General features: G+C 40.8%; 1 protein-coding gene and 1 long non-coding RNA gene across 2 annotated transcripts in view; one reads left to right on the forward strand and one right to left on the reverse strand.

The window, feature by feature from the left end:
* Nucleotides 1-20,173, reverse strand: part of LOC139533097 (uncharacterized) — a 48,279-nt gene that overhangs the window by 12,387 nt on the left and 15,719 nt on the right. The window lies entirely within an intron of this gene.
* LOC139533032 (zinc finger protein 271-like) overlaps nt 15,021-20,173 on the forward strand; it is a 279,603-nt gene continuing 274,450 nt past the window's right edge. The window contains exons 1-2 of the mRNA XM_071331205.1: nt 15,021-15,112; nt 16,388-16,623. Of these exons, the coding sequence (XP_071187306.1) occupies nt 15,087-15,112; nt 16,388-16,623 (262 nt within the window). The 5' untranslated portion in view covers nt 15,021-15,086. The remainder of the gene's footprint in view (nt 15,113-16,387; nt 16,624-20,173) is intronic.

Genomic DNA, 20,173 nt, shown 5'->3' on the forward strand with positions numbered 1-20,173 from the left:
ACAAAACGTGGGTAGCTGAAATACTAACGTTAGCCAGTAAACCGGCTAACTTCTGGGTAGTTTCAGGTTAGCTTCTGGTTAGCTTCTGGTTAGCTTCTGGCTAGCTTCTGGCTAGCTTCTGGTTAGCTTCTGGCTAGCTTCTGGCTAGCTTCTGGCTAGCTTCTGGTTAGCTTCTGGCTAGCTTCAATTGTGAATTTTCAGATTTGAGGTAAATAATACTTTTTTTTCTGTAATTGGTGAGGCGGGTTGCAGGAAAGCTTTTTGTAGTTGAGTTCTTGGATAATAAAATTTATAAAAGATATGCGAAGAAAGGTGTAAATATATATACAGGACACGACAATACGAGGACAAAATTACGTCTGAACTGCTATGCCATCTTGGAAGCCAACAATAATGATGTAGTTGTTGTATTTATTTTGGATCCCCATTAGCTTTCAGTAGAAAACAAGATACTGCAGTTGCAGTGGGCTAAGGAATGAAAACACTGGAGAATTTTAAAAACATTGCCTGGTCTGATGAATCCCTGTTCCTGCTGTTTCACGCTGATGGGAGGACACCACGAGTACAACATTGCAGGCTGGTGGTGGTGGTATGATGGTGTGTTTTCATGCCACATATTGGGCCCCTTGATAAAAGTGGAGCAACGTTTGTGTAAAGATCATTGCCAATCTGGTGCATCCCATCATGGTGGCAGTGTATCCATCTGCAAATAGATTTTTTTCAGCAGGATTACGCCACAAGGCTTGTCCAGAACTGATTCCAAGAACATGACAGGGAATTCAGCTTAATGCAGTGGCCTGCCGAGTCACCAGATCTCAATCCAATTGTGCATCTGTGGGAGGAGATGGATCAAGCTATTCGGAGTAGAGATCCACTCCCAGCCAACTTGACACAATTGTGGGAAGCATTGGAGTCAACATGGGCCAGCATCCATGTGGAACGTTCTCAACACCTTGGAGAGTCCATACCCCGACTAATTGAGGCTGTTCTGAGGACAAAAGGAGGTATAACTCAATATTAGGAAGGCGTTCCTAATGTTTTGTGCACTCAGTGTATATCAGATAAAGATGTTGTGGTGATCACTTTTCAGCATTAGTTTGGGTGGATTATTTTATATTACTAAACAACTTTTGTTTAATGATAAACAGTCTATGAATCTACTTGTGTTTATTAAAATGTCTTTTAATACTAGATTTATTATTTTAGTCATTGATGATGAATGTATTTGAATAACTGTATTGAAGTTAATTGATCTGGCGGCAGGTAGCCTAGCGGTTAAGAGTGTTGGGCCAGTAACTGAAAGGTCGCTAGTTTGAATCCCGAGCCGACTAGGTGAAAAATCTGTCATTGTGCCCTTGAGCAAGCCAATTAACTCTTATTTGTCCTGTAAGTCTCTCTAGATAAAAACATCTGCTAAATGACAAGAATGTAATGAAAAATAATGTTTGTACATAAATTCATGCTGGGCAGCCACTTTTTTCTCATGTGTATAATTAAATGAAATAAACTGTTTTTTTGTTAAATACTGTATGTTGTCGTGGTAATTTCCTGTATTACTAAATGATGAGTTTACAAACCACACACAAGTCAGTTATATTTTAAACTCCATCTTTAATTATATGAGTTTCACCATAGCCCTTTGACTCTCAGATCAATTCAGTGTCTATAAATGAATTCTCTGAGAGTGCTTACAAAAGAATATTTAGTATCTTTTATAGCCAAGATACACCCCTCTCAACTCACATGACGAACCACAGATCTCAGGAACTTCACAAAGGGTCTTTTACTTGAAAGAGGATTATCCCATAGCCAGATAGCATTAGCTATAAATTATCGTTCAGTTTGGTCTCTTAGACGAGGTTCTACTTCTCGTTCTTGGTACTTCATATTACCAAAATATTACCTCATCCAATGGCATATATCAATTGTCTACTTTAGCTACTCCCATCTCAAATACACCCCACCCCTGGACAAGCTCCCTGGGGGGAGTGAGCCTCTAGGTAATATACTATCTCAAGATTCATGCAACATCAGAGGGGTAATACAATGCTTCCAGACACTGCCATACTCCCCCCCCCCCCCCCCCCCCCCCAATGGGAAAAGGAGGGAGTGACTGGAGTACAGACATTGTGGAGCCCTTCACATGGTTTCACAGATATATTCATAATGAAGACAATGTTCAAACTTGAATTCTCCCTTTCTGATATTCTGCCTATTACCAGACATGTAAAAGACAAGCCTGACCTCTCCCCTCTCTGGGCCCCAAGTGACTTTTCCCTAGAGGAGATAGGAAAATGCAACTGCCAACAGTATAGTCCAAAAGAAGACATTCTAATGACAAGTATAAAGTAAATAAAACATCTTATTCCTCTATGTTACCTAACTAATTCTGATTCAGCTACGAAAATATACAATACTGGCCAGAGGGACATGACCATAGTAGGCTAGAGCAACTAAGTTAGTGTTAATGTTAGCTAGCATGCAAGTATACAGGCAGAGTTTCTTATGTTAGCCTAGAAATAATAGTTTGCGACATTAACGGAAACTGATCATTAATATAGCAACCTTATCAAATTACAAATGTTTTCAAAAATGTTGACGCTTACAATTATCCGCGTGTCGTTGTGTTACGTCTTGAGGAACAAATGGCGGGTGAATGACTTGCTTCTTTCTCCCAGTTTTGAAGCATGACGGTTATACATTGTAATGCATTCCGTTGTGATATTGTAAACGAACATCGATTTCTTTTGGAGCGCGATTCATCAACAAATATGTATTTTTGGGAGATCATTTGAGGCCAGGAATATGATAAAGGAGGCATTAGGAAAGGTAGTCAGTGTGGAAGGTTGCGTCAATCAAATCTGGTATCAGGATAAAATGTGATTCAAAGTCACCGAATATACTTTAAGTATTTTTATTTAACATAAGCTCAGAATGGTAAATGCAATTTTCGTATATACGGGTTCACTGTATCACCACGCAGGGTAAAGCAGGGAACTGACTGAAATAGTACAGACATCTTCTTTTATACTGTGACAGAGGTAGATCCAACTTTAGAGTTGGCCTGTCACAGTAGAGGCTTAGCGTGATTTAAACTTGCTAGCCTATCGGTGGTGCCCAGACACAGCACTCAGGATTCAAATGTCCGGAATGGTGTTTGTGAAGATTGAGCTGATTTATTGGTTTCTACACATTCCTCAGTTCCTGTTTTCTTGTTATTCAGCATTTTTCCTACACATTCCTCAGTTCCTGTCTTCTTGTTATTCAGCATTTTTCCATCTTGTCTCAACCTTGTGGTTTGCACAGTCGACACCCTAGATTAACAACAGCTTTTCTGCAGTCACGCTATGTTTTGTGATTAACATGTCCTTTTTCTATAAGGCATATATTTATGTTAAAAGAGAACAAAACCATCCTTTACATCAGTCAGGGTGACCAGTAGTGGTTTTGTATTGATTTCATGCGTCTCAGAAGAGCAGAAGGAGAAAGCATTGTGTTTTTCGGAGCAGGGCAGCAATAAAAGGGTGTTATATCTGGGGTTTTGTTATATATTGAGGTTCATCGTCTTGAGCAGAAGATTCGAGGAGTGGTTGGAGCACTAAACCGTGCAGTAGATGGAAAGAAGGAAGAAAGTCAATCAGTTGTACCGTTGTTTGAAGAAGATAATCTGCCTACTACCGAGGTAAAGTTGCTTTTCTATTCACACATTCGGACATTCAACAGACATTCAGCAGACATTCAGCAGACATTTGCAAAAAGCCATTAATAATTGTAAAAATCTGTAACTAATTCATTGATTGTCACAGAAATATAAAAATAGATATGGTTTATTCTTTAAATGTCTAGCATACTTTTACAACCTTCGTTTTGAATAAAAAAATCCAGTTTTGATTTGATGGAAATATATAAAATCTTCAATGCAATGTAAAGCTGTTTAAATCAATAATTAATTCACCCTTTGTCACAGAATCATCAAACTAGATATGATTTATTCTATAAATGTCTAGCATATTTTTACAACCTTTGTTTTGAATACAAATTCCAGTTTTGATTGATAGAAATATATCAAATCTATTAGATGCCATTCTAGTAATGTTTGATATTACAACAATGATATGTGATACCTTTTTTATCAATAAATACGTTTTTTTGCAAATGTATGTCTTTATTCTATCTGATTTATATTGCCTGAATACTCAACGATGATTAGCACCTCAGTTATGTGGTGCTTCTGTCAGGGTTGTGGTCAAATGTCCTTTAAAGTCAATTTAGCAATTGAACAAAAATCCATTTCAATTTGAAATTGTTCCTAATTGCAAAAACATGTAACAAAATTTAGGTATTCCAGAACTGTTATTTACATGTAAATCAACATAACCCTGTTTTATGACTTTAATACTGCAGATAGAATGCTTTGTGTGCCAGAGATGGTTCCATTTAGCTTGTCTGGGGATGACAATGAAGGACTTCAACAAAGCCAAAACAGAAACTGATTGGAAGGGGCCTTTTTGCTGTTAAATTAGAGACGTATGAAAGAATGACTGTTGTGCTTTGTAACTACTTTAACATGTGGAACTGTTCCCTAAAAATGCAAACATTGATTTGACATACAATTTAAGATTGTAAACATTGTACAACTTTATGTAAACATTGTCTAGCTTCATATAGAACAAATTGCACTTGAAATGAACATTTATTTTAAGGTAATTTAAATAAATGCATATTCTCACTTTTTTCAAGAAACAATCACTGAATTAGTTAATGATTTCTTCATCTTTAAATGCAATATTTGAGATTTTATGTATTTCTATCAAATCAAAACGGAAATCAAAACGGGAATTTCTACTCAAAGCAAAGGTTGTAAAAGTATACTAGACATTTATAGAATGAATCAAACATAGTTTGATGTTTCTGTGACAAACAGTGAATTAGTTATTGACTTATACAGTTTTAAATGATATTAGATAGATTTTATGCTAGACTTTTATAGAATAAACCATATCTATTTTTGTTTCTGTGACAATCAATTAATTATAGATTTTTTGCATTTAAATGGCTTTTGGTGAATGAATCGGTCTGGCTACTCATGAGATTTTTTTTAAAGTACCTCAGTGACGTTACCTTTATCTCAATTACGGCCTACTAAGGAACAGTGGGTTAACTGCATTGTTCAGGGGCAGACGAACAGATTTTTGCCTTGTCAGCTCGGGGATTCGACCCAGCATCTTTTCAGCTACTTGCCCAACGCTCTAACCACTAGGCTAACTGTGATGCTAGGATATGTATGATACGCAGTGAGAGCTATTGTGAATAAGCCACTGCAGTTATGAAATTGATATAAGAATGGCCATGTTTCAAGTGTGTGACGACAGAATATTTTGGGTATTTATTAGGATCCCCATTAGCTGCTGCAAAAGTATCAGAATTGTTCACTTCTCTCATTGACTTCTCAAACCCCGGCTTGGTCCGCTTCGCAGGCCTTCTCTGAAGTCTCGCGTTGTTGCTTCTCTGGGTTTAGAAACTGGTAGTGGGGGAACAGGAAGTTCCGCGCAGGTGCGCATCATTCTTCAGAATAAAGGATACGCCAGAATTGTGCAGCCGAGATGACAACTTCTGTGTCCGTTTCAAATGTATTACTACTGGTATGTAATAGCACGTTCTAATATCGGAAGTGTCATATATACATATATTCATATACATAGCTCATAAATCAAGCACATATATTAAATATCATTTAGGTGGCCTAGACTGATTTAGAGCCTGCTTGTGACCATAGGATTAAAGCTTGCACAACACACCCCATTGCTAAGACTCCTTGACACACAAACATTTCATCATCGCATGAACACACACACCTCACTCCCCTCTCTACTGGTCGGGTGCCAAGAGCAGAGGACTCTGCTGTGCACCAATGGGGCTCCTGCTATGGCCAGAGCAGACCCGCCTCCAACTCTTCAGGACCAGTCAGAAGACCAACACGAAGAGAATCTACCTACATTGTTCCATGTATAAAATCTGCTGTAATCTCTGTTTAGGCTAGCCTTTTTCAGCTGACTCGATACTGAGCCATATGACTAGGTCCGTGCACGCTAAACTGCAGGACAAAATATCTTTGACTTAATAAACCTGCCATTTTGCTACAACTGAAATCCACTCTGTCCAGTGTCCATGATTTGGTCTCACTCTCCAGTAATTGAAACACCAACAAAATGGTAGCAGAGGATGGTTGACTTCCTGAATTAGATCCACGATAGGTCGGTGTGAGAGGCGAGACCAGTCACACGGTCCAAATCAGACGGAAGAGTGACCTGCAGTCCAGGAGATCTTCAACCATTCGACTTGCCTCAGGAAACTGATCAGAGCGCTCAACTAAAAGGTAAGCAGAGCCTGTTAAATCAAAATCTGCATATTATATTTTAGTACGACCAAATTTTGATCAGTAGTACTGAGTGTGAGTATGAATCGTTGCTAAATTGTTACTAAACTGTTGTAGGCATAGTTCAAAAGATATCTTGCGCTGAATAGATAGACCGTCCTGACACTGAATTGATCACAGTGGGGATTGGTGCGGTCTGTGGGGGTGAGGGGCCAGGGTGACTGTGTGTTCTGTGTGAACATTTTTATATCACTAGGTAATATTTGTATACCGTTCTGTGTGAGCGGGTTAGGGTTACTCTGTGTGAGTATTTTGTTTATTTGTATACCGTTCTGTGTGAGCGGGTTAGGGTTACTCTGTGTGAGTATTTTGTTTATTTGTATACCGTTCTGTGTGAGCGGGTTACGTTGACTCTGTGTGAGTAACCTTTTGATTATGTTCTGTGTGAACATTGGACCAGTTCTGTGTGAGCGGGTTAGGTTGACTCTGTGTGAGTAACCTTTTGATTATGTTCTGTGTGAACATCTGACCAATCCTATGTGGATCTTTAAAGTTATATGTGGGTACCTAAGCATTTATTAACCACATGAATTAAATGAACTGAAATCTGCATAGAAAACCGTCCTATTTTTAAATAGGTTGTGTATGAAGTGAAGTCAGGTAGGATTAGTATAACTGTCATTTGTGTGCTAAGAAGGCAAAAGTATGTGCAGGTTCGAAGTTGACATGGGTTGAAGCCCTGCCTCTGGCGTTGATGGCCATGAGAGCCTCTCCAGGGGCAGGCACCCATCTCTCTCCTCATGAGATAATGACTGGAAGAGTCATGCCTGGTCCACCAAGAGAGGGAGGTCATATGCCCGCTCTTGATGTCTGATTATGTGAAACTACTGATGGAACTCTCTGCAGCACTCTCTACCCAGGTTCGCAAGGTCCAAGAGGGGGAGCTGCCGGGAGACACGCCACCACTGAAGGTAAAAGTTGGTGACTGGGTGAGGGTTAAAGTCCACAAGAGAAAGTGGCTGGAACCCAGGTGGACTGGACCGTACGAAGTGAAGGAGGTTACTTCACACTCAGTTCAGGTCAAAGGTAAATCAGGCGCACCTTGGCACCACCTCACACATTGCACTCCAGCTCCAATTCCTTCCAGAACACTGACAGAAGTCAGAGCTGATTTGAGCGGCCTAAATTCGATTTTAAATGAAAACACTCCTGACTCAGGTGATGCGGCATTAAACTCCGCCTCCCCTGAAAAAGGAACCTCGCCCAGTTAGAGGGACATTTCTCCCTCCCTGGGCAAGACTAGGGATATCTGGCCCCTTATTTGTGATATTCCTACTGATATTTGGGGTGTCCCTGGGCACTTTCACATGGTTAATAGAACAACTATAACCGGATCCCCATGGCGCTTTATGATTGTATCCCTATGTATGTATTGTATCAGGCTTTTATGCAAGAAAAAGTAAGGACATGCATATAAATTACATAACCATATATACTTAAGTTACATATTATCCACATACTATAAATCTCACATTATTTGTCACGGACACTCTAGTCTAACTAGGTAATAACAGATAAAAACAAAAATTATAAAACAAAAGTTATAATAAGAAACTAATATGGCTCAAATTGAGAAGGTTGAATAGACTGGGTGGAGAGCTTTGCAGAGAATGGACAGAAGATGGCAGTATTGCAGCACTCAACGGTCTCCCAGCCGACGGGGAGCCTGTTTGAATGCTGGTGACATAGAGAAAAACTTAAAACCAATTCGGAGTAGAGAGAATACATTTAATAACTTATTTAGGTTACATTTACAGACTAATGTTATTATTGTTATGGATTGGCTGACATGCGATATAAATTTAGCGAAGTATATGGTAAGTTTACACTTTGGAGTGGAGAAAGTTGAGAAGTTGATTTTACTTATACGATAGTTTTGATGCACAACTCAATTGGAGTAACTAGATGTTTTGCCTAGAGGCATGAATAAGACAGTTATTTTTGGTATTGTATTTGGCTACTAATTTTCTGAGTACGTTGCTAGACACAGGATGATTTGTTTTGTAACGACGTAAAACAACGTCATTAGGTGGAATACACGATTACGTTACTCGAATGGATTCGGCCATTGTTCAGGTAAATTATTTTCTATACTTCTGGCAGTATGGTTTTGATTAAGAGATGTTGATTGCCGTTGTAAATTCTATCCAAGATCCAACCTTTGTGATAATTTGTGTTTGGTTTATCGAACCCGTACTATTGCCTGTTGCAGTTAGTCAACAATGATTTAGAGTTCGTTGAAAGTTGCTGTGTTCTGAACACAGGTTGAGCGCTAATAAACGCATATCTTTATTTGAACTATACTAATCAATTTGATAAAATTACTAAACCTGTATATTTAACATTTGATAATGATTGGCAAATCCATATATTTAACCACAACTTTGAATTTAGCATTGGGTATTATAGGAGGAACGGGATACAATTTGTACTTTCCCCACCAGGTGTGGCCGTATTAAAGTATGCTAGAGAAAATTGGTTGTGTCATTTAGAGGGAAAATGTGTGCATTATAGCTTTGAGTTACTTTTCAAAAGTTGCTAAAAGTTATTGGTTTTTGTTTAGGTAACACCAGGGATTTCGAACAATAAGTAAACGTATTCTAAACGTGATCTGTTTTCATTATGGTGAACAATGAACGGCCCGCAAACTGGTATGGCTGGCTGGGAGTTTTTAAAGGGACAGTACACGTTTATCACAGTTGTGTGAATGAGTTACATGAAACATCGGGGAAATTTAAAACGAATGATTTGAGGGTATTATCATAATTATTAGGTTTTGTTTTTGTGGTAAACGTTTGGGTTAAGGGGTTTCCGTGATAAGATAATATTAGGAGTTTTACTTTCTGAGTTTTATTTAGACAAGGGACTTTTTTAAGATAAAGGGTTCTTTTGGTATGTCTAGACATGGGGTGGAACACGAATGTAAGGGGGAGGTGTAACCTTTTGACCTGTTTTCATTGCATTTTCCTGTGATTTGATCACCCACGGGGGGATGTAGTGAGAATAATGAATTTGTGGTCATTTGGGATACTAGTTTTGAGGTAAATTGATTATAATAGAGTTTATAACTCTTGACCATAATTGTAGTTTTAACCACAGAGGAGTCAGGATTCTGTTTTTAAACATTGGCTATGACGGTTTTGAATGGGCTGTTATTGATTTGGTATTACAACAGAACAAATCCCATTTGTCATCGATAATAAATGGGGGAAGATATGATACATTGAGGTTTGAACAGGAGATATTTTAAGCCTATAGGGAAGGAAAATACATAAGCATTTAAATTCTTAATGTAAAGAAATAGGTTTCAGTTCTTAGAGGAGTGATCCTGGGGGGAGAGAGCTTATTAGTAAAGAAAGGATTTTATATGGTTAGCATTTGTTTTGGCCATTAGAGGATTTTTATTTAAATAGTATTAAAATTATTGATAGGATAGAGATAGGTTTATTAAGGTTATGTAAGGACTTTAGAGATTGACACTATAAGACATGTTGTTGTTATTTTTAAATCCATGATAAAGTCAAAACAGTGAGACACTTAGTTAATATTGCTAAAGGAACTATTATTAGAAAAAGGCAGACAGATGGGTCTACCCCGCACTGTTGAGACCTTGAAGGTTTGAGAGCAGAGTGGGGAGGGGGGACCAGGAAATGAGCAAGGTAGGCTGTGAAATAAGATAGGATAGAAAGGGTTTAACATATATAAACAGCACAGATACATTTTAAAGTAGATAGGTCACTTGACAGTTCAATAATGTAGAACATAAGAATATTTTACTAATCTTACCTAAGTCATTATTTAGAGTAGGTAAGGTTGTTACCTGGCCAGAGCCAGGTATCAAACGGGGGAGGGGTACATTGTGGTCTAGGATAGGATGGGGCCTATTGGATAATAAACTAATTAAAAAAATTAAAAAATCTAGCTAACAAATAGGCATAGAAGTTAAATATATAATCAGATAGAACAAATGAGAAACTGTTTGTTAACCAAACCTGTATGTCCAAGATTTTATGCATTACAGGTGAATTAAAGGAGAAGGTGATTCACTCGACCTGGGGGCATATCGCACTTGGAGGGTGAGACACACTGACACTGCCGAATGATCACAGAGTTAAGGAGAAGAACCGTTACTAATAGAGTTCGGGGATCAACTCCTTAACTTCTTATGGCTGCAACTGGCAGCACTGAGTAACCTGGAAGAGGTGGCCATTTCAAACGGCCTCCTACTCAAATCTTGCTCGTACAATATGAATATTATTATTATTTTTGGATAGAAAACACTTTTTAGTTTCTAAAAGAGTTGGAATTATTTCTCTGAGTGAAACAGAAGACCTTCTGCAGCACTTTTCCTGACCAGGAAGTGAAATGTCAGAAATCTTTGCTCTTTTCAATCTGATGCCTATACATGGTCGTATCATCTAGGAGTCTGCTGACAGTCTATACGCCTTCCTATTGGTGTAAAGAGGATGTCAGAGAACAATTTTTTTTGCTCCTCTTGGTCTATGGTGGAAAAAAACCTATTTCTTTGACCTGAGCACCCACTTCCGGTATTCTGAAGGAAGTCGGATGGACTTTTGTTTTGCGTTCCTAACGAACGGCTAACAGCTCTGGCTCGAATTTTTTTGGATATATGTGACCATATCATCGTAATGTATGTTTTTTCAATATAGTTTAATCAGATTATTGAAACTTTATTCGGGAGTTTTGCCGTGTTCCGTCGTATGACTGTGTTTACGTTGTTCCACGGCTACTGGAAATGCTAAATGAACAGGGATATTTCTCATTCTGAAACGAAACAACGACTCATCTGGACAGAGGACGCCTGTTTCAACATTCTGATGAAAGATCAGCCAAAGTAAGACTCATTTTATGATGTTATTTCATATATCTGTCGTGCATGTGAACGGGTCGTGGGCGCCCAAATGTGTCTCTCTATTGTGGCTACGCTAATATAGCGATACATTTTGTTTTCGCTGTAAAACATTTCATAAATCGGAAATATTGTTTGGAATCACAAGTTGCCTATCTTTCAATTGCTGCAAACTATATATTTTTCGGAAATGTTTTATAATGAGTAATTAGCTATTTGACGTTGGTGTCTGTTGGTGTCTGTAAATATTATGGCTGCTTTCGGTGCACTTTCTGATTTGTAGCTGAAATGTATAATATGATTTATACCTGAAATATGCACATTTTTCGAAAAACAATATGCTATACAATAAATATGTTATCAGACTGTCATCTGATGAATTTGTTTCTTGGTTAGTGGCTATTTATAGCTTTATTTGGTCGAATTTGTGATAGCACCTGATGGAGTAAGAAACTGATGGAGTTAGAAAAGTGCTGTCATTTGCTAACGTGGTTAGCTAATAGATTTACATATTTTGTCTTCCCTGTAAAACATTTTAAAAATCGGACATGTTGGTTTGATTCACAAGAAGTGTATCTTTCATCTGGTGTCTTGGACTTGTTAATGTGTGAAAGTTAAATATTTTTAAAAAATTGCTTTTGAATTTCGCGCCCTGTACTTGAGCTGGATGTTGTCATAAGTGTACCGGTGTCGGGCTTGCAGCCCAAACAGGTTAATGAAGAATCCCTGACCCCGCCCTTTCATCACTGTGTACGTTCATAGAAGTGAAAGTGTTGCTTGATCTCTGGCTGATGATGTGTTCTCTGGGAGAGGGTGGGGCTTTACAGGACTGCTTGTAGTCCTGAGCTGTCTGATTAGGATACGATGGGGATGTTACCATCACAGTACTGCCAGAACCACCACCAGTTCCAACGGACCAGGGTTCAGCCGTCCTCCTCCACCACTTCAAGACCAAGTCCCACGCCATCACCTAAGCTCTCCAATCTGGTACAGGTAATAAATGTAAAAGACATCTCAGATAGTGACAAATTGGGAACTGAAACTGGTTAAGCGGGTAGGGAGAATATGTGGTTGGCCTACAAAACACTTAATAGAAAGGACTGTGTCGTATGTGGACATGCCAGACCTATTCTGGCTGCTCACCCATTTGCCCTAAGTAATGGGGAAGGTTGGATGTGCATATTGGAAAGTTTAAGCCAAATTCAACCCTGTGTAAAACTCTGAGTCTTGTGTTCCCAGAAGTCCCTCCCCAGAAGGCACCGTGGGGAGTTAAGGCATATTGGGGATATTACAGCTGTATCACTGGTACAGGTAGAGGTATAGACTATGGGAGGCTCCCTACTACTGCCTGCATCACTAATGTCACTATTAACTAGAGGTGTTGCTGATGTATGGTGGATGTGTGGACCTGCCAGGCGGTTGACCCCATTTTGAAAGGAGATTGTCAGGGCACATGTGCTTTGGCCAGTCTGATAAACACCATTGCCTATTATTGAGGTTACAGCTAACCAACTTCTGGGAGCTGCACATGACACAGAGGCTCGGGACCAACCCAGGAGACGGCAGAAACGTGACGCTCCTTGGTCCGAGGGTACAGATAACATCCACACCAACCTGTTGGGGTCCCAATAGGGGTCCCCCACGAATTCCAGACATTAAACAGGAATGATGGCCTGTGGCATTTATTGCCCATTATTGGCCCAGCTATTGTTGATGCTAAGCAGAATGCCTGGATCAATTATATCTACTATAATCAACAATGATTCACTACACCCACACTGCACTTAAGGAGATGGCTGAACAATTGGATGCCACCTCTCGAACCAGTAGACAAAATAGACTAGCACTAGACATGATTCTGGCCAACCAGGGAGGTGTATGTAAAATGTTTGGAGAACAGTGTTGGACGTTTGTCCCTAACAATACTAGTCCGGATGGGAGCATTTCAAAAGCTCTGAGTGGGTTGGCAAGGTTATCGGTGGAGATGAAGGGTCTTGCAGGTGTGGAGGAGAGTGGACTGTTCCCCTGGCTGGGTGGTTGGTTTGGTAAGTACACTGCAATGATGATTACTGGATTTCTGACCCTAGTTGTTGTTTTTCTTATACTCATGTGCTGTGCTGCCTGTATCATACCTTGTTTGAAGAAGTCTGTTACAGATGTGGCAAAGGCCTCTGGTATGATGCCGTAGCTTGATGCTCCAGTTGGAGAGGCTGATACGAAATCAAGCTTTCGCAGGAGAGTGGGCCTGACAGAGGAGGACCCTTGGTTTGCTGTAGTTGATGTTGTCGAATGAATAAAAAGTGATGTTTGTCCTCCCTGTTGTGAAGGTTTGAAGTTCCCGGGTGGCGACGAGCCCACCTGGTACAGGTTGTATAGAGGGATGGACCTGAGGGTTTAACATTTTCTCGTTTTTTGGTTACTAATGTGTGATTTTGGTTAACAAGGCTTCGAGGCGGTCCACGGCCAGTTGGCAGCTACATCCCTGATGACATTTCAAAATAGAATCGCGGTAGATATGTTATTGGCTGAACGGGGGAGGGTGGTCTGTGCCATGTTTGGGGAGCAATGTTGTACTTTCATTCCCAATAACACAGCAACTGATGGTAGTCTTACTGTTGCCCTAGAGGGTCTTAGTATACTTAATGGGAAGATGAAGCACCACTCCGGGGTTGACACCTCTATGTGGGACTCCTGGATGGATGCGTTTGGTAAATATAAGACCCTGATCTCCTCTGTCCTAGTGTCCCTTGCTGTTTTTGTGGCTATCCTAACCCTGTGCGGTTGTTGCTGTATTCCTTGCGCTCGCACATTAGCCACTAGAGTGATTACCACTGCCATTACCCCTATGCCCAAGGACCAGGCCCATATGTACCCGCTTTTGGAGGTTGAGGACCCTAATGAGGCCTTTGCACCTTTTCAGGAACCCCTCCCTCCTGACTTCTCCTCTTGGCCACTCCAGGTGTAGTTCTTGGAGTGGTCTCCTTTTTGTCCTTGCTCATTTACCTCGCTTCGCTGCATACTTGAGGGGGCTTCTTGTTTTCGTTATATCCTTATTTTTGTCTCTGCTATGGTTTTCACGTCTTAAAAGACGTGAAGAGGGGGACTCAAAAATTTGGTTTCTACCAAATTGTTTGGTTGCTTTTATTTTTCACGTCTAATAGACGTGAAGAGGGGGATTTGTCATATATACATATATTCATATACATAGCTCATAAATCAAGCACATATATTAAATATCATTTAGGTGGCCTAGACTGATTTAGAGCCTGCTTGTGACCATAGGATTAAAGCTTGCACAACACACCCCATTGCTAAGACTCCTTGACACACAAACATTTCATCATCGCATGAACACACACACCTCACTCCCCTCTCTACTGGTCGGGTGCCAAGAGCAGAGGACTCTGCTGTGCACCAATGGGGCTCCTGCTATGGCCAGAGCAGACCCGCCTCCAACTCTTCAGGACCAGTCAGAAGACCAACACGAAGAGAATCTACCTACATTGTTCCATGTATAAAATCTGCTGTAATCTCTGTTTAGGCTAGCCTTTTTCAGCTGACTCGATACTGAGCCATATGACTAGGTCCGTGCACGCTAAACTGCAGGACAAAATATCGTTGACTTAATAAACCTGCCATTTTGCTACAACTGAAATCCACTCTGTCCAGTGTCCATGATTTGGTCTCACTCTCCAGTAATTGAAACACCAACAGAAGAACATGTCATAACATGCTAGGTAACAAATACGTCAAGGTATTATCACGTTTGGTGAAGGATTTATGTGCTATTTTGGTGTCAAAACAGCGTGAGTGAACGTGATTTCTTGTTTACAAGTCACATAGAGACTTTGGGTTAAAGTTAGTCTCTGAGTGGATGTAACGTTATATCATTTTTTCAAGGTAATTTCATAAAGGATCAATTTATTTTAGATTTCTGGGTTCGTTTTACGTGTCGTTTTTGGTTTTGTGTAAGATTCACGAGGTGGTAAAATGGCTGTTCCCCCTCGGTCTGCATTAAAGCACATCAGTGCAGGCAGTGAGGTTTCAGCAGAGAGAGAGACCATTTTACGGTTGCACTGCTGTTTTGGAGCTAAATGTAATGATTATCAGTTTTCTACATGTGAACTAATATTCAGAGACATTCAGTTGTTTCTGTCTATCTATACATGTTACTATGGTGTGAACGGAAATACTATTGGTTTTTGATTGGAATAATACAGGGAAGACAAGGTTATTCAGGAAAATAGTACATAGTGCTGCCTACAACATACTACAACCTTGTACTAAATGTTTTTTGAGTCATTTATGCATTTATGTGTATAGGGGATATCTACTATAGATTAAGTGCGTTTAAGTTGTGTAGCCTGATTTGAAAGTGTATACTTTGTCTAATGTGAATTAATAAATGTTTTGTTGTCAATGCTTAGCTACCAGATCTATTGAAGTGAGATCAGTGCTAGACTTGGACAGGAGCTCACCGGAGCTGAGTACCATCACCTCACATTTCTACTGTTTGAGCTCATGTTCCTCTTATAGAATATTAGCTCAACAGTATTGTGGTGCTCCTGCAGCTAAATATAAACAATATTTTTAGATAATAAATTAAGTGCCAGAACTGTCAAGACTAACTTTTGTGTCCATTTCTCTTTATTACTACTGGCTGACTCGGATTAAGTCTGAGGCCGGTAATATCAACACAGGACAGACAGCCTGTCACTCTCCTTCTACACATTTTACGGTTGCACAACTGTGTTGTGTTTTTGAAGTAATACAGTGAATACAAGGTTATTAAGGAAAATAAAACTAACTAACCTTGTACTAAATGGTTTTTAAGTCATTTATGCATTTATCTACTACAGGTTAAGTATTAGCTCAAATGTATTATGAAGCTCCTGCACCTAAATATAAACAGTACCAGCACACCCAAAATGAGTATCGGCAGCTATTTCAGTCAAAGTCAAGCACTGAATTAGATAATTGAACAATAAAAAATATCATATATTTAATAGAGAGTAAAGTAAGTGCCAGAACTGTCAAGACAATAACTTTTGTGTCCGTTTCTCTTCTACTTGCCGACTCAGGTATGAGGCCGGTAACATCAACAGTGAGGACAAACCCAGCCTGCCTCTCTCTCCTTCCACATTGAGTCCAAACCTACAGTCACTGGGTCCTGATTGTGACAGTGGAGCTCAGTTTGCACTGCAGGATCCAGAGATGGCATCAGTGAAGCTGGAAGACTGCAGTCAAACACTGGAGCTGAATGTCAACATTAAAGATGAAGAAGAGGAGGAGAAGATTGGGAATTCTGTTTCTCATGGTAAGAGCTGGTTCTATCTACCTAAGTTTGTGTTATTCATTCCAACTTCCCACTGTGTATGAAAAGTTGCAGTAGAACTGTTTCATGATGAACTGTTTCAATGAGAAGGTAGATGTTATTTCATGCTACTGAGACTTGCATGGTTTGATACCAGTATTGCCAGCATTTGTTTTATTCACTGGTCTATCTGGAGTGATCAGAGAGGAGACTAAAGAGGTGAAGTAGACGAACTGCCAGTGTTTTAAAGTTCTATGAAATGAACCTTGACATACTTTTAGAATAGTTGTATTCCCCTTTTGTATTGCACAGCCTACTGATATGAATACTTACAGGTAGCCTAGTGGTTAGAGCGTTGGGCCAGTAACCGAAAGGTTGCTGGATCAAATCCCTGAGCTGACAAAGTAAAAATCTGTCTTTTTCCCCTGAGCAAGGCACCCACTGTTCCCCGGGCGCCAAAGACGTGGATGTTGATTATGGCAGCCCCCCGCACCTCTCTGATTCAGAGGGGTTGGGTTAAATGCAGAAGACACATTTCAGTTGAATGCATTCAGTTGTACAACTGACGCGGTATCCCCTCTCCCATTTGGAAAGTATTTAGACCCCTTGACTTTTCCCACATTTCTAAAAATGGATTAAATAAATAAAATAAAATAAATGTTTTCATGAGATGCAGTGCTTCCCGCCACTCGGGAGCCCCTTGAAGCGTTGAAGGTCCCCAAGAACACAGTGGCCTCATCATTCTTTTTTTTTACACAAATATTTATTAGTTCCAAGTAGAACAATTACATAAATACAATTGTATTTTCTTTTTCACCCCCCCAACCCAAAGAGAGATGAAAACATAACAACCAAACATAAAGAAATCCAATAATATAAATAAATAAAGTATAATACACAGTTGTAGATAATGCAGATTACGCTTTGACTAGAGCCAATATTCACATAATGTCACGCCCTGGCCTTAGTATTCTTTGTTTTCTTTATTATTTTAGTTAGGTCAGGGTGTGACATGGGGAATGTATGTGTTTTTTGTAGTGTCTAGGGTGGTTGTAAAGTTTAGGGGGTTTATTAGAGTAGTTGGGTTCATGTTTAGTATAGAAGTCTAGCTGTGTCTATGGTTGAGTGTAGGTATCTGGGAAAGTCTATGGTTGCCTGAATTGGGTCTCAATTAGAGACAGCTGGTTATTGTTGTCTCTGATTGGGAGCCATATTTAAGGCAACCATAGGCTTTAGCTGTTTGTGGGGAATTGTCTATGTCGATGTTCTATGTTGCATGTATGCACTTAGTTCTTGCTTAGCTTCACGTTCGTCTGTTTGTTGTTTTTGTTTCGGTTTTTTCCTTCTTCTAATAAAGAGAAGATGTACTTTCCACGCGCTGCGCCTTGGTCCTCTCTCAGTCCCTTTGACGATCATGACAGAATTCCCCACCAATCTACGACCAAGCGGCGTGTCAAGCGGCAACAGGATCCACCTACACAGGATTCATGGACATGGGAGGAGATACTGGATGGTAAGGGGCCTTGGGCACAACCGGGAGAATATCGCCTCCCTCGTGAAGAGCTGGAGGCAGCTAAAGCCGAGAGGAGGCGATATGAGGAGGCAGCACGGAAGCAAGGCTGGAAGCCCGTGAGTACAACCCAAAAATTTCTTGGGGGGGGCCTTAAAGGGAGTGTGGCGAAGTCAGGTAGGAGACCTGCGCCTACTCCCTGTACTTACCGTGGAGAGCGAAAGTACGGGCAGACACCGTGTTACGCAGTAGTGCGCATGGTGTCTCCTGTACCGTGCATAGCCCGGTTCGGTACATTCCAGCTCCACGTATCGGCCGGGCTAGATTGAGCGTTGAGCCGGATGTCATGAAGCCGGTCCAACGTATCTGGTCACCAGTGCGTCTCCTCGGGCCGGCGTACATGGCACCAGCCTTACGCATGGTGTCCCCGGTTCGCCTACATAGCCCGGTGCGGGTTATTCCACCTCCCCGCACTGGTCGGGTGACGGGGAGCATACAACCAGGTAAGGTTGGGCAGGCTCAGTGCTCAAGGGAGCCAGTACGCATGCACGGTCCGGTATTTCCGGCGCCACCTCCCCGCCCCGACCCAGTACCACCAGTGCCTCCTCCACGCACTAGCCCTATGGTGCGTGTCTCCAGCCCTTTGCCACCGGTGCCTACACCACGCACCAAGCCTCCTGTGTGTCCCCAGAGTCCTGTGCGTCCTGTTGCTGCTCCCCGCACTAGCCCTGAGATGCGTGTCCCCAGCCCGGTACCACCAGTTCCGGCACCACGCACTAGGCCTAATGTGCGTCTCCAGGGTCCAGTATGCTCTGTTCCTTCTCCCCGCACTAGCCTGAAGGTGCGTGTCCCCAGCCCGGTAACACCAGTTCCGGCACCACGCACCAGGCCTACAGTGCGCCTCAGCCGGCCAGAGTCTGCCGTCTGCACAGCGGGGCCTGAACTGCCCGTCTGCCAAGCGCCATCTGAGCCACCCGTCTGCCAAGCGCCATCTGAGCCACCCGTCTGCCAAGCGCCATCTGAGCCATCAGTCTACCCAGCGCCATCTGAGCCATCCGTCTACCCAGCGCCATCTGAGCCATCCGTCTACCCAGCGCCATCTGAGCCATCCGTCTGCCCCGAGCCGTCAGAGCCGTCCAAAGACCATAACCCCAAGGAACTGATAATTTTACCTATGAACCCATGTTATATCAAAATAAAAATAAAAATAAACCTATTTGAATAACTTATTCCATTTAAGGGTACAACTCTTCATAATTTTCCCAGGGACATAATAGAGTTTCAAAGTAATTATACCGTTTGAATAGAGTCTGGTGTCTTTTAATCATTTTATAAGTAAATCCCACCTGTTCCAACAATTTCAAGTAAAAGGTGATCAGTCTTTCACAGGAAATTCTTAGGATTCAGGGCATTTTGACACCATTAATATGTTTCCACTCCCCCTTTCTTTAGGAACAACTTAAATACATTTTTCAAAAACATTTCCATCCTTTTGCATACCCAATTTGAAACTGAATTGGAAAAAACCCTTCCAATAAATCTACTAATGCATATTCATTCCCAGTACATGGTGTACTTACTAGTGAACCATAAGCCAATAACGCAAAGGGACTGGACTCACTCATCCAGAACTCCATTTTTTAGCCTTATCCAGATATTTTTATTTTTTAAAGCAACTGACTTTAAGAACTGCTTTCCACAGTAATGCAGTCTCCAATGACATTTTGACCAGAGAAGATTAAACCTTTTTTTTTTCCTGGAAAATAAAGTATACATATCGTTAATATTCACAATGTTACCTTTTAATCAGCAAATAGTTTTTATTCCATAAACGTCTTAACAGTTTTCAGAGAATGACGGTATAGAATTCCTAACAATTAAAATTCCATCTGTACTCTACTAGATGTCAAGTCAAACGTGATCTAATACTTCTTCTTGACCACATATAAACTGTAATCTCTATGAAACACTCATTGTTCGCTCAGAGACTATACACCGCCAAGTAAAAAATTCCATTCTCACTAACCTCAAACCAATTAGTTG

Source organism: Salvelinus alpinus, chromosome 10 (genome assembly GCF_045679555.1).
Source record: "Salvelinus alpinus chromosome 10, SLU_Salpinus.1, whole genome shotgun sequence".
Lineage (NCBI taxonomy): Eukaryota > Metazoa > Chordata > Actinopteri > Salmoniformes > Salmonidae > Salvelinus > Salvelinus alpinus.